The sequence below is a fragment of the Notothenia rossii genome (genome assembly GCF_949606895.1).
Source record: "Notothenia rossii genome assembly, chromosome: 4".
In the NCBI taxonomy this organism is placed as follows: Eukaryota; Metazoa; Chordata; class Actinopteri; order Perciformes; family Nototheniidae; genus Notothenia; species Notothenia rossii.
In genome coordinates, this window is record NC_136902.1 from 8,396,333 (window position 1) to 8,409,175 (window position 12,843).

Here is a 12,843-nt window from a genome sequence, read left to right on the forward strand (position 1 = left end):
AAATGCTACGAATGACTTGACTTTTGTTTTTTTCTGGCTATCCAAATCTGCTGAAAGATCGGCAATCCTATCCTTCACTCTATTCCTCGTTAGACTAATGTTGGCAAAATCCTGTCGCTTCTCAGGGCATATAATTTCTGCAGCCTTCAGCATGCATGTTTTCACAAACTCACCCTCAGAGTATGGCTTTGAGGCTGATGCTATTTCGTTAGCGATGAGATAGCTGGCCTTCACTGCTGCGTCACTTATATCTCGGCTCCGGGTAAAAGCGGCCTGTTGTTTCTTTAGACCTGATAGCAGGTCATTTATCTTTTCTTTTCTCCGTTGTCCTTGCAAGCAGTCGTCTTTCTCTCCATGGTGAGTCTCATAATGGCGGCGAATATTATATTCTTTGAGCACAGCAACTTGCTGCGAACACACCAAGCATACAGGTTTTCCATTTACCTCTTTAAAAAAATAGGATGCAGTCAATTTTTCTTGGAAAACTCGGCACTCCGTGTCCACTTTTCTCTTTTTTGACAGAGACATTTGGGGATGAGGGTGTCAGAGGTTATTGACTGCAATCACTACTCTTACTCATCACTTGTTTTACAGTCTGGCTGCGCTCTCACTGGTACCGGTGCGGTAGTGCGCCCACTAGTGGAAGGATTCAAAATAGCAGGGTTTTTTTCCTCCTCTCATAGCCTACTTAGCAAAGTCCTTCAGCTCCGTGGGCCAAGCTGAAATGCCTCCCGGGCCGGATCCGGCCCGCGGGCCGTATGTTTGGCATCCCTGAGTTAGAGTGCCCGGAGACGCACAGATGAACTTGTGCTGTAGATAAACTCACAACGACATTAAAAAAACAAAAAACCTATAGCAGTCTGAGTTATTTGTCAAAAATATGTTGTTTCAGTTCTGCTGGAGACCACAAACTGATCATGACAAATACAACTTCCTCTGTAACTGGAAAGTTACCTTTAATGTTCATCAGGTGAACTTCAAGACTGCATTCAAATGTAAAATGAAGACATTATTTTGTCCTGCTTGAATATTAAACAAGCAATACCATAGTTGTCTTTTCATGTTACACAATAAACACAAAAACAGGATTTATCTGCCAATCCCAAAATGGTGTCAGACCAAGGATTCATACATGGATAGTTACAACAACCCATGATTATCCAGCCTTACAATTATAAGAGGAAGATAAACACATGTAGTGAGAGCGACACCTAGCGTTCGCAGAACAAACTGCACTTCAATGTAAACAGCACATTAACAGAGACGGAGAAGACACCAGGCAGAGGTCACATTTGAACTCAATATCCGAAGTGCAATGATGACATACCTTACTTCTACTCTACTTATGTATTCAAATGTAATACTAATACATTTTATATTTCCAATCAACTTGATTTACAAGAAAATATTTAACTTTTTGATCGACTACATTTATTTAACAGGTGAAGTGAGGATTTGACACTGAGGCTACATACGTGTTGATCTACAAAACATGATGATCTGACGCAGAAAGCTGTTGTACGAGTATACAACCAGCAGCATTCAAAGTATCTAAAATTGGCTCTATATAAACTACAACAAAAAATTAAATGATCATTAAACCAAATATTCTATGATAACACTTTGAAATGTGCTTTTATGCATAGTGATTATTTTATAGATGTTTCTATACTTGATACTTTTGTGCTTTTACCCAAGTGACATTTTGAATTCATTATTTTCAATGGAGTATTTTTAGACCATAGTGTTTCTGCGTTGGGGAGGACAGGAGAGCTGTGTTGTGTTTGGAGGAGGGACTTCATCATTTAAAGAAGTAACAAGTTCCTGGTTAACCAGTAAAGAAAGAGAGTCAGTGGTAAACCATCAGAGTCTCAGCATGGAAGTCTCTCACACTTTGATCTGCTTCTTCCTCCTCTTCTGTGAGTACATCATTTTATTTTCATTTTAGTAATTGAATAATTGTTGAAGTGGTGTGGACATAAGAAATAAAAGATGATGTACTATTAGGATTTGCGTTAATGTAACTCTTAAAGTAAGAGATGAAGACTGCATGTAGTCTTTGTGTCTAAAGGATAAAGGTCTCAGACCAAACGGTCACATTAACCTGCAGTGCTGATGGTGATCTTCAGTCACAGACTGTGGTTTAACTCTGAGGATCTGTGTTCATGTGAAACAGGAAGTGTTGTGACCAGACTGCAGCATCTTACAGGAAGTACTGCCCACTACTAACGATGGTTAATCTTTTGTTCATCTTTTGTTCAGCTCTGCAGGATGGAAACACCGGTCTCGTCAGTGCCCAACACTCTGTCTATTCAGTAACTGAAGGAGCAGAGGTCAGAGTTGAATGCTTCACTCCTTCTTATAGAAGCAGGGAGTTCTTCTGTAAGGAACCATGTAGACAAAAAGACATTCTCATTGAAACAACTGATGCCCCAGCTCAGAGAGGCAGATACAGGATTGATTATGAAGGTGGATATTCCTTTGTGACCATCACTCAGCTGACCAAGTCTGACTCAGGACGCTACAGGTGTGCTGCGGTTACACAAGAGGTTTCATACAAGTATATTGAAATCATCGTTGTTGATGGTGAGTTTCTACTAAAAATGTAATCTTCTCCCTTGTCTAAATAACAGTTTTAAAGTAAGAAGACGTTTTCTAGCGTGACTCCACCGTGAACAAAGAATCCCAAAATGGAGAAAAGTCTTAATGAATGTGAAATATATTATGAACTGGAGGCCATATTTAACAATAGCCAAAATATATTACAAACATCTGTTAACTAACTCTCTCACAACTAATGCTGTATAATCCAAATGTCATTTACTGTATGCTCAGTACTTCCCTAAAACATGCATTCTGCTTAAACCTCACCATTTAAAACACTTCTGCACAAAGAGACGAGCTCCTCTTTTCTCAAGAACAGTTAATGCAGAAGTGTTTAGATAAGTCATGTTTTAGGGAAGTTATGAGCAAATGAACTCAGGGTAACTCAGGGTAAGTCATAATAATAAATTACACTTTCAAAATAAATGTCAAAAGATCTCCTGCCTAAAGTTCACATATTGAATTATCAGTTAACCTTATTGCTAAAATCTCCTTGGAAAATGTATGGACTTGAAAATATACAAAGTTACAGTATAAATAATGAAACTACGATTTGTAAACTACACATAGTAACTATTGATTTTTTGTTTTTTTCAACAGCAAAACTTGTTGGTGCAGAAAAAACAATCGATGCTAGAACTGGAGGGAATATTGTAGTTGAATGCTCCTTTACTCACTCTGGGACCAAGATATACTTCTGCAAGGAAGAATGTGAAGGAAAACACAATCTTGTTGAAACAACTAGTAGTGCAGATAAGGAAAATGGCAGATACAGGATCAGATATACTCATAGATTTTCAACTTCTTTTCTGTTTGTGAGCATCGAACAGCTGATCCAGTCTGACTCAGGATGGTACAGGTGTGGTCTGGACAGACCTGACTCTGAAGATCCATACCAGAGGTTTAGGCTCATCGTCACTGATGGTGAGTTTCTGCTTGATAATGAAAATGTTTGTTCTTGTCTCTGAAGTTTTCACTGACAGCTGCTGATGTTTTAAACTCTCAATTCAGTTCAGCTGACACACACAGACACTCGGGAGGATCTCATTTCTCTCATCAGGACTTCTCGCTTATTTTTGTTCACAGCTCTGACCACTTCTACTCCTCCATCATCCGTCCCATCAGCCTCTACAGAAACAACAAACCAAAGTGAAAGCTCCACATCTTCACCAGCTTTCCCTAAAACCACCAAGCACTCTGAAACAATTAAAGGTACACCCACACACTGTGTTTCCTAGATAGCGTTTAAACAACTTATGAGACATAAAAGATCATAACATCAGCATGTCCAAAAGTTTACAAAATTAAATGCAGAACCTCCAAATCAGGTTCCCAGCGTTCAAAATATTTTGACAGTATATGGCAAATACTTTTGACCTTTTGTCTTCACCTAAAGATAACCTGTCCCCCCCTTGAATAACCAAATGGATTATGGGTACTCTTAGTCTGAGATGTCATGGTTTACATTTAACTCTTCTTAAAACCACAGGTGTGGTCCTGTTTGTGCGTCTGACTCTGGTCGTCCTGGTCATCGTGTCATCACTGTCTGTGCTGGTATTCTGCAGGAAGAGGATTTGTAAAGACAAAAGTGAGGAACCAGGTAACACACACACACACACACACACACACACACACACACACACACACACACACACACACACACACACACACACACACACACACACACACACACACACACACACACACACACACACACACACACACACACACACACACACACACACACACAAAATGATGTCCTTCCCCCAACACCAGATTGGGTGTACGGATATTCATTTACAGCATTAAGAATAAGTGGCTTTTTAAAAAAAGTGAATATGCATTTTAGAAACATGTAAAGCCATAGCTTGTTATTTTTTCATTTCAACTTTATTTTATTTACTTTTTCAATGTTCTTTAGTAATTTAAATTTGGCAGGGTGGTTAATGATTAAATATACTACTCTATATTCTGTTGTTTACGAACTCAAAACACATCCATTCATCTTGTTTTACTGATATCTTAACGGTTGGCCTAAATATTGGTTCAAATGGGCAATGTGTGATGTCATGTTTGAAAAACTGTCTTTTTCTCAAAGTACTGTTGTGTTTTTCAGAACCTCGTGAGGAAACACAACGGGAGGTGAGTTTGTGAAAATCTGAGCATCATATTAATTCAGTTTTCTGTAGACCAACAAAGTGTACAAGCATCTACAGTATGTGAAATCTCCAGATAAACACAAATTGAGCCAAAACCAATGATTACTACAACAATTTAGCTGCAGCTAGTTTACAAAATACACCGATAAAAGTTATGCAATTCTAACTTTGGGATCACAAAACCTTCGCTCGGTAGGGCTTCATTTTTGCACCTGTTGCTGCGTTCTATTCATCTTTACCTAGATGCCAGATTTGATTAATTTCGGACAATGTCTGCAGGAATATAATATGTGTAAATATGGAAAAAAGACCTAAACAAACACAACTTTTTTTTGTTTTGATGACGTAACTTCACAACTAAGTCCAGTTGCTTGTTTTGTTCTGTTGTTAAAGACATGTTTAATAAAGCAATGTTTTTTACTCCAGGCTGAAGACGACCCGAGTCGACTCACCTACTCTGAGATCAAATTTGTCAGCGTCGGCTCGTCCCACAGCGGTTTCCACGGTGACGCTGAGTGTGTTATCTACTCTGTTCCTCGGGTGGAAGCTAGCTCTGATGAGCCCGCTCTGTACTCTACTGTTAATGACCCCCAATAACTCTCACAGTCTGGCAGAAGAAGCTGGTGTGAATTAAGCAGCCGCGTAAATAATCTGAAACAGAGAGATGTTTGTGGGAATATGTACGATTATTTAACCATTTACTTATTTCAAACCTGCTCTGAATGACCTGCTCATGTGATGATCAGTCCAGCTCTGCTCTAGTTCACAAATGTGCCGCTTCAACAGTTTGCTTCAGGTCAAAGCTGGTTGCACTTATTGTAAGTCCCTTTGGATAAAAGCCTCAGCTAAATGATCTGTAGTTTAATGTAAAAAGCTCTTTTATGGCTTCAATTTATTTATAAAGTCCATTTTATTACACTTGATATGGTATTAAAGTTATCTCATGTAAGATAGACTGTTCTAGTCAAGTTATCAGATTAGCATAAGATATGTTGCTTTGAATTAGCTTTGACTATTAAATTAACTATTTTGGTTAAAGGCTTCATTTACAGAAATGTTTAATTAAAGCGGAATATAAATAAATAGATATGAAACTATAGATGTGGTCAGTACGGGATACAATATGCCACTCCTCATACTTTTGTATAATGTGTCAGACTTTTAACCTGTTAGTATTGTTTATATATATATATGTTTTATAGAGTTTTATTTTTTATATTGTTTTTTATATTAGCATTCTTCCTGCTCTGTACTGCATCTGCTGCACAAAACAATTTCTTTGGGATGAAAATAAAGGTGATCTTAAACCACATGTATCAAACTCAAGGCCCGGGGGCCAAATCAGGCCCTTGGTTGGTTTAATTTCGGCCCGCAGGATAATTTCTAATTACTATTAGATCTGGCCCGCCGGTATATTGCACGCACACCTTCACTCAATCCTGAGGGTCTCCTCAGCTCAGAGCCTGAGCCCAAACATTGATGAACTTGCACCCAAGATGAGATGCCAAGTATCTGAGCTAGCATCACAGAGCAGCACACTGAGTTTAATGGATGTTTCCTTCTGCACTTTGTTTCTTGAGACAACAGGGCATGTTTGGTTTGTTCTTTGAGGGAAATAGTTTTTTTGAAGCTGTTGTTGGCCTCTGGGAAAATGTAATCATAAGAAATGACTCTGCAGATAGAGCCATAAGAAATGAATGCAACTGATTATTTAATGTTTAATGTTGTTTTTATTGGCAATCATTTAAGCTTTGTTAGTTCCAGGTTTAATATGTGCAATAAGTTCATTTCAATACGTTCTGCAATAAACATTGAACCTCGACTAGTACCCATTTTTTTATTTTGGCCCACTGTGTATTTGAGTTTGATACCCCTGTCTTAAACAAATTATTTCTGAAATGTGTTTCACAATCATTTAATAACGTAAATGTTAAAAGCAAAATATATTATTTGCTGCATTAAGTTACAAAGTGTTAAAGTGAAACCATACGTGATACACATGCAGGTGTTGGAGGGGAGATTCAAGCTGTGAGTGTTTTATTTTAAGCAGGGACTCCATGTTTTAGAGAAGTGAAAACGTGTTGGTTTGCCAGTGAAGAAGAAAGAGAGACAGCGTTCAACCATCAGAGACTGGAACATGGACGTCTGCCACAGTCTGATCTTCTTCGTCCTCAGTGAGTACACTTTGTAGTTCTGTCATTTCTCTATAACGTCATCTTCCTTTCTGTATTTAATGTTAGACTCCCCCAGCTGTGTGACCATCAGGTGTTTGTTTGTTTGTGTGGGTAAAGGTGTGACCAGCCATGAGTATGAGTCACATTATTTGTATTTAATATAAAAAAACGTATGAGCATATTCCTAATGTATTTTTAATCCACAACTTTTTTTTACATTTTACCTTCATCCAAAACTTTTTACAATATAATTGCAATCAACCATGAGGATACAAATTCAGTAACAATCCTGCAAACACATACACTTTCAAATACATTTCTCATAGCCAGGTTAGTTTTTAGTTTCACTTTGTAGTATTCACATTGGTGCTGCTGACACTTCACACAGGAAACTACCTCTCTAACACAATTAGCAAAAAGCGTTCTCTGAGAAACCTGCTAGAGGCTCCCAAAATAAATCTTTCTCAGGAAATCTCTGCAAATGCATGCTTTTGTTGACTTCAGGGTTGATTAATCCGTCAATATGCCCTCTTAGATTTAGAACTCCAGGGTTCATTCACTTGCTTTTTCTGGAGATTTCAACATTTTATGGTTTGTTTGAAAAATTAATTCAGCAAATTGAACTGCATTGACTTAAAAAATGTGATCAACTAATGTAAATACTTGTGTTTATTTTACGACAGGAAACTCAAATGTAACAGCTTCTAGTTTGACTGAATGTATGAACAGTTCAACTCTCTGTTCTACTTAATATATTTGTATACTTAACAGTGTACACACATTGACTGTTTATGGGTACATATGTAAGTGTGTTTATAAAGTCTGAAATAAAACTTTGCAGCGGCTGATGTTTTATTTTAATGTCATATTAACTTTATATTTTACAGAAAACGTTTTAATGCGTAATGGAGCTACTACTATGTTGTATGCCATTAAATAGGTTTATCGCATCATAAATGCTAAGTTAAAGACAAACTTAAAGATGATTGTCCAATAATGTCATACTTGCTTTTGTGAAACCGTTTCATGCGATGACAATATCCACAGATCCAATGCCTGTTAGACTGTGATTTATCTGTGCAGCTTGTTGTTAGTGAATGTGTAAATGTAGTTCAGTATTTGCTGTAATTATTTAAAGGAGGCACAGACGGGGGGTTACGTATTGTAACCCTAGTTGTATAAGCACAGGCGGAGCCCTCTACTGGACTCTATGGGTACTACCTCTCAACCATACTATGTGAGCATTCATCAACTGAGATATCTATAAACGTAGCCGGCCCCTCGGGGCGGGCCTACCTGAATGCACGCGCTAGCTCACTGTATAAAAGGCGGCCTCGCCTCCTGACTGTCATCCTACACCCTCTTCAGCGAGCGGCATAGGACAGACAGGGCCCCAAGTAGAGGGCTCCACCTGTGCTTATATAACTAGGGTTACAAAACGTAACCTCCCCGCCTGGGAGAGTCTTCCAGCCCTGCAAGTTTCCCCCACACCAACAACAGCTTTTTGGACTGATATGAGATGATGCACTCACCAGAGAGTGCAGTGCAAACTTTAACTGACCAAATATAAATACAAAACACAAAGTAGAAGTAAAAGCGAGACTGATAGAAATATTTAGTTAATGTACTCACTTAGGAGGAGGAGGCAGATCAAAGTGTGCCTGACGTTCATGTTTGAGGATGTGATGGTTTAACGCTGCCTGTCTTCTGTCTTCAGGAACTGCTTTACTTCTCTAAAAGATGAGAGTCCTCCTCCAAACACTCTGAACTCTACTTTACTCATGCCATTATATTCAAGTATATGTATGGTTTCACATTAAAACTGGACTTGGTTGTAACTTCATGTAAACTTCACTTTAAAACTACCAGGTTACTAGCTTCAAATACTACATTTCTTGTTTAAAAATTTGAAAATAGTGTTTATAATTTTGTATTCATGACACTTCTTATAAAAAAACATCTTCGAACACATCACCATTTTTCTTAATTTGTTTATTTTGTGTTTTTTTTTTTAAAACATCCTTCCTTTAACATAAATCGTTTAAAAGTGATGCATCTTTTTTTCATGGAATTTCAAAACAACATTTTGTCTTGCTTTAAAAATTGTGGCTATAAAAATAACCCTACACCGGCTTGGTTCCTGTTTCTTAGAAGGCAGCAGGATACTCCAACATGCACTGATGTTTAACCATTTTTAGAACACATTTTTGAGACACATTTTTTTTAATGTGTCTCACGAAGAAGAAAGATGTCTCAGTGTTGCTTACTGTCTTCTGAGAAGTGTCTGCAGTGGAAAGTGGAGAGACCAGACATTTCTACAGGAGGAGATCTGCTCCCTCTGTCCTCCTCACACTCTCTGTCAGCCTGCAGGACGTGAGGAAAGGTTTGTATTAATATCAGCTGTTTGCACAAACATTACAAACACTGAGATGAACTCAAACTCACCTCTGTGACATTGACATAATCAGCTTCATCAGCAGTTTCTAAAATACATCAAATTCAGAAGATTAGGTCCAAACGATTGCTTTTGTTCTGTGTTTGTTTTCCTGTGAACTCACCTCTGTGTTTCCTGGCCCTCTTCCTGCAGAATATCAGCACAGACGCTGAGAGTACGAGGAACATGACCACCAGAGTCAGACGCACATACAGCACCACACCTGAGAGCAGAAGAACACTTTGTTTACTCGGATACTTCCTGGTCCATAAACGCAAACAACAAACTAAAAGTACTGTTACCATCTGAAGCTGTCTGTCCCTGTTGAGGCTGCGTGGTGCGTTCAGGGGAGGCTGAGGAAGGTACGGAGCTCAGACTCTTAGTGATAGTCAGTGTGGAGGCTGATGTTGGAAACGGTCCGAGAGTCACTTTTGGTTTTGAAGAGGTTGGAGCTGTGAAACAAAAGAAAACACAAAAGACAATCAGATACTGATTGTAAAAATAACTTGGCGCTATAAATAACATGGATTTAAATGTAAATGTATCAGTGTATTTCTAATCATATGACTAAATGCACAAGATATAAATTGTTTGGTGCAACAACATTTAAATTAACTGAAGTGTGTGACGTCTGAGGTTACCATATGTTTCACAGATGAATGTTCGTGTTTAAAGGAGCATTTATCAGTGTTCAGAGTATTGTGTTACACTGAACATATTGTGGTATTTAGAAGAGCAGCCAAGGTCAAGGGACAGATAAATCGAACCTATCTAGAAAAGACTCACCATCTTCAACTCCGATCTCAAACTCCACGTATGACGGTGAAAACACTCGGCCAAAGCCACATTTGTACCGTCCTGCATCAGACTTAGTCAGCTTTGTGATGCCCACATACAGAACTGTATCAGAATACGGAAAAGCAGTCCCTTCTTTAAATCTGATGCTGTATCTGCCTTTCTGGGCCGTGTCGGCGGTGGTTTGGAGCAGAGTGTCTCCTTTTCCACACTCTCCCTTACAGAAGATCTTCCTCTTTCCGGATAAATAGAAGGGGCATAAAACTGTTATGTCTCCTCCTTCAGTTCCTGTACGGACGACGCTTTCACTGTTTACATCCCGCTGTGCTGTTGAAAAGAAGATCAATGAATAGTTATGTACTCATGTATGCAGCTGCAGTTTAACATATAACATATCCTGTTTTACAATTAAAAAGATCAGGATTTGAATTAATTAAAATTCATAACATTTTAAAATCACATTTTCTACAACTAATTTCAGTTTGAAACATTTGTAATGCTTCAAAAGAGATTCATACTAACATGTTGAACTCTATATTTATATATAGTCAATGGTTAAACCACAGAGACCAACAAACTGTTGTTGGACTGATATGAGATGATACAATCAACAAAACAATGCAGTGAAAACTTTAGCTGACCGACTGCAGATTAAATAAAGAACAGTAAGAGTAAACAATAGAGACTGATATACATTTTAAGTGTGCGTACTCACTGCGGAAGAAGAAGCAGACCAAAGCGACAAGCCAGACGTTCATGTTTGAGCCTCTGATGGTTTAACGCTTCCTCTCGTCTGCACAAAACAGGAAGTGCTTCACCTTTCTAAAAAGGATGCAGTCCCTCTGCTCTAAATACATCCACCACACTGAACTCTAATTGGTCCTGCATGAATCTTCAAGTTTATGTGTGATTTTACATTAAAACTACACCTGGATGTGGTTTCTGCAGAATTAAGTAATCATTTTGTGAAATAATTACATGTGTTGCCATCATTGAGTCCTTTGTTTCTGTTTTATTAGTCAAAACATTGACAGTTTTGCACCCTCTCAAACACTTCTTGTTGTTTACATATATTTAATAGTGTGGGGGAATCTTCTGTGTAGCAATGCAGTGGGAATCACCGACTCATGAAGGAGACACGGGTGACTGCACGGGAGGGTTGCCACGTCAATTCTGAAGAGCCTCTCTCTCGATAGACCTTTTAACTAGTTCAGAGAGAGTAATCAACATATTTGGGGAGATAGACTAAACAGCTGGGAACACTGAATCACTTGCGTCTGACCCTTATGGCCTCGAAGCCAGCGTTCTCACAAACATAAACCATTTGTGACCGAGAGTTGACCGGTTATAAACTGGGAACAACAACATTTTGGCTGAAGCAGCCCACTCCGTAGGGGAGATAACAGGAATCAGGGTTGGTCATAAACGTCAAAGGGCAAAAAGGTTAGATATCTAGGAGTAAAGGAGAATTATTCCCCAACAAATAGTGTTTGTGTTTTAAGAGAATAAAAAAAACATTTGGCTCAAAAAGATTCTTTAGACACAGCTTTTAGTGATTCTTAATTTTTATTTTGTGATTAAAAACAGATAATTCCTTTAACTGATACAAATTGGTGCACCTTTTCTCCTCCATAATGCATGCTGTGAGAAATCTGTGAATACATTTCTTTAAATATTTGAATTATGGACGTATTAGCTAGCACAGACAGAAAAATGTGTGCTTTATTAAAACACATTTCAGGTCACACTTGTTACAACGGTTACAACCCGGCTCCTGGGCTGCAACATAAAGCGGGGAGGTGAGACGAGGGGTATGAATAACAAAGACGTTTATTTGTAAATAAATAAAATAGAAGACGCGGCACCAGCAACAGATCCCCGAGGCTGGCCCGGAGTGAGTGCCCAGAGGAGTGAGAGAGACGTATCCGGCTGGGCTCTCTTCTTGTAGACCTTTTCACGCAGGTGCAGCTCATCAGGTTAACGCCGGCCCCACAGCACCGGAGCTTGACGCTCGTGAACTATCAGCAGGAGGGCGGGGGAGCCTCGCTGGAAGCATTGTGTGGACCTGTAAGTGCAACTTACATGATGAATTTAACAAACACATTTAAATAATTGGTTTAAACGGCATAATAATAAGGACGATCGTCCGTTCTGTGATTCTCCAGAGCACACCTGTATTAGGGTCATGCAGAGTGAGATGAGATCGCTTTCCCTTTAAGAGAGAGAGAGGGGGGTGTGGCTTTTGCATGTGTGTTTGTGGATGGTAGAGCGACAGTGAGGGAACGTGTGTATGTTTCTGGAAGTGAAACGAGGAAGCAGGAAAACAGAGGTCTTTGATGTATTTGGTGAAACAGAAGAACAGCTAAATAAATGCAACGGCCTCCCAAGAAGAGCTTGCCTCTCTCCAGTCATTTAAGCTAAAGTGGGTTATTGAACCTGAAGCTTGTTGCTTCTGCCCTCCTCGATACGGTCTGGGAGCCGACAGTCCAGTCCGCCACAGGGCTTTCAACTAAATACACAGCCACGCAAAAACTGCGGCATTTGTACAGCTCCTTATGTGTAGGCCTACGGCAATTAGTGAAGTGCTTTCCTCCGTGGTGAAACGATCAGCTGTAGACCACGGAGGAAAAAGGCAGAAATTCGCTTGGAGTTAAAGAGAGCGGGGGTGCGTTACGTG

General features: G+C 39.1%; 2 protein-coding genes across 5 annotated transcripts in view; one reads left to right on the forward strand and one right to left on the reverse strand.

The window, feature by feature from the left end:
• The first annotated feature begins 1,777 nt into the window (after positions 1–1,777).
• Positions 1,778–12,843, forward strand: part of LOC307036210 (polymeric immunoglobulin receptor-like) — a 120,031-nt gene continuing 108,965 nt past the window's right edge. The window contains exons 1-7 of one of the 3 annotated variants that reach the window (XM_079676299.1): positions 1,778–1,919; positions 2,263–2,586; positions 3,205–3,528; positions 3,691–3,816; positions 4,094–4,204; positions 4,721–4,746; positions 5,190–6,585. In XM_079676299.1, the coding sequence (XP_079532425.1) occupies positions 1,877–1,919; positions 2,263–2,586; positions 3,205–3,528; positions 3,691–3,816; positions 4,094–4,204; positions 4,721–4,746; positions 5,190–5,360 (1,125 nt within the window). In that variant the 5' untranslated portion in view covers positions 1,778–1,876 and the 3' untranslated portion in view covers positions 5,361–6,585. Of the gene's footprint in view, positions 1,920–2,262; positions 2,587–3,204; positions 3,529–3,690; positions 3,817–4,093; positions 4,205–4,720; positions 4,747–5,189; positions 6,586–12,843 lie in introns of those variants that run through there. The other 2 variants (XM_079676301.1, XM_079676300.1) reach the window with 2 other exon arrangements.
• LOC307038304 (uncharacterized protein) lies at positions 8,929–10,977 on the reverse strand. 2 transcript variants are annotated; one of them, XM_079679696.1, is made up of 6 exons: positions 10,882–10,977; positions 10,158–10,493; positions 9,674–9,823; positions 9,496–9,594; positions 9,383–9,420; positions 8,929–9,301 (listed from the first exon to the last, which is right to left on the reverse strand). In XM_079679696.1, exons 1-6 carry the CDS (start codon positions 10,922–10,924, stop codon positions 9,191–9,193), a joined length of 777 nt encoding a protein of 258 aa, XP_079535822.1. In that variant the 5' UTR covers positions 10,925–10,977; the 3' UTR covers positions 8,929–9,190. The 2 variants fall into 2 exon arrangements, with proteins under 2 accessions (XP_079535822.1, XP_079535821.1); XM_079679695.1 differs by having other exon boundaries at positions 9,668–9,823.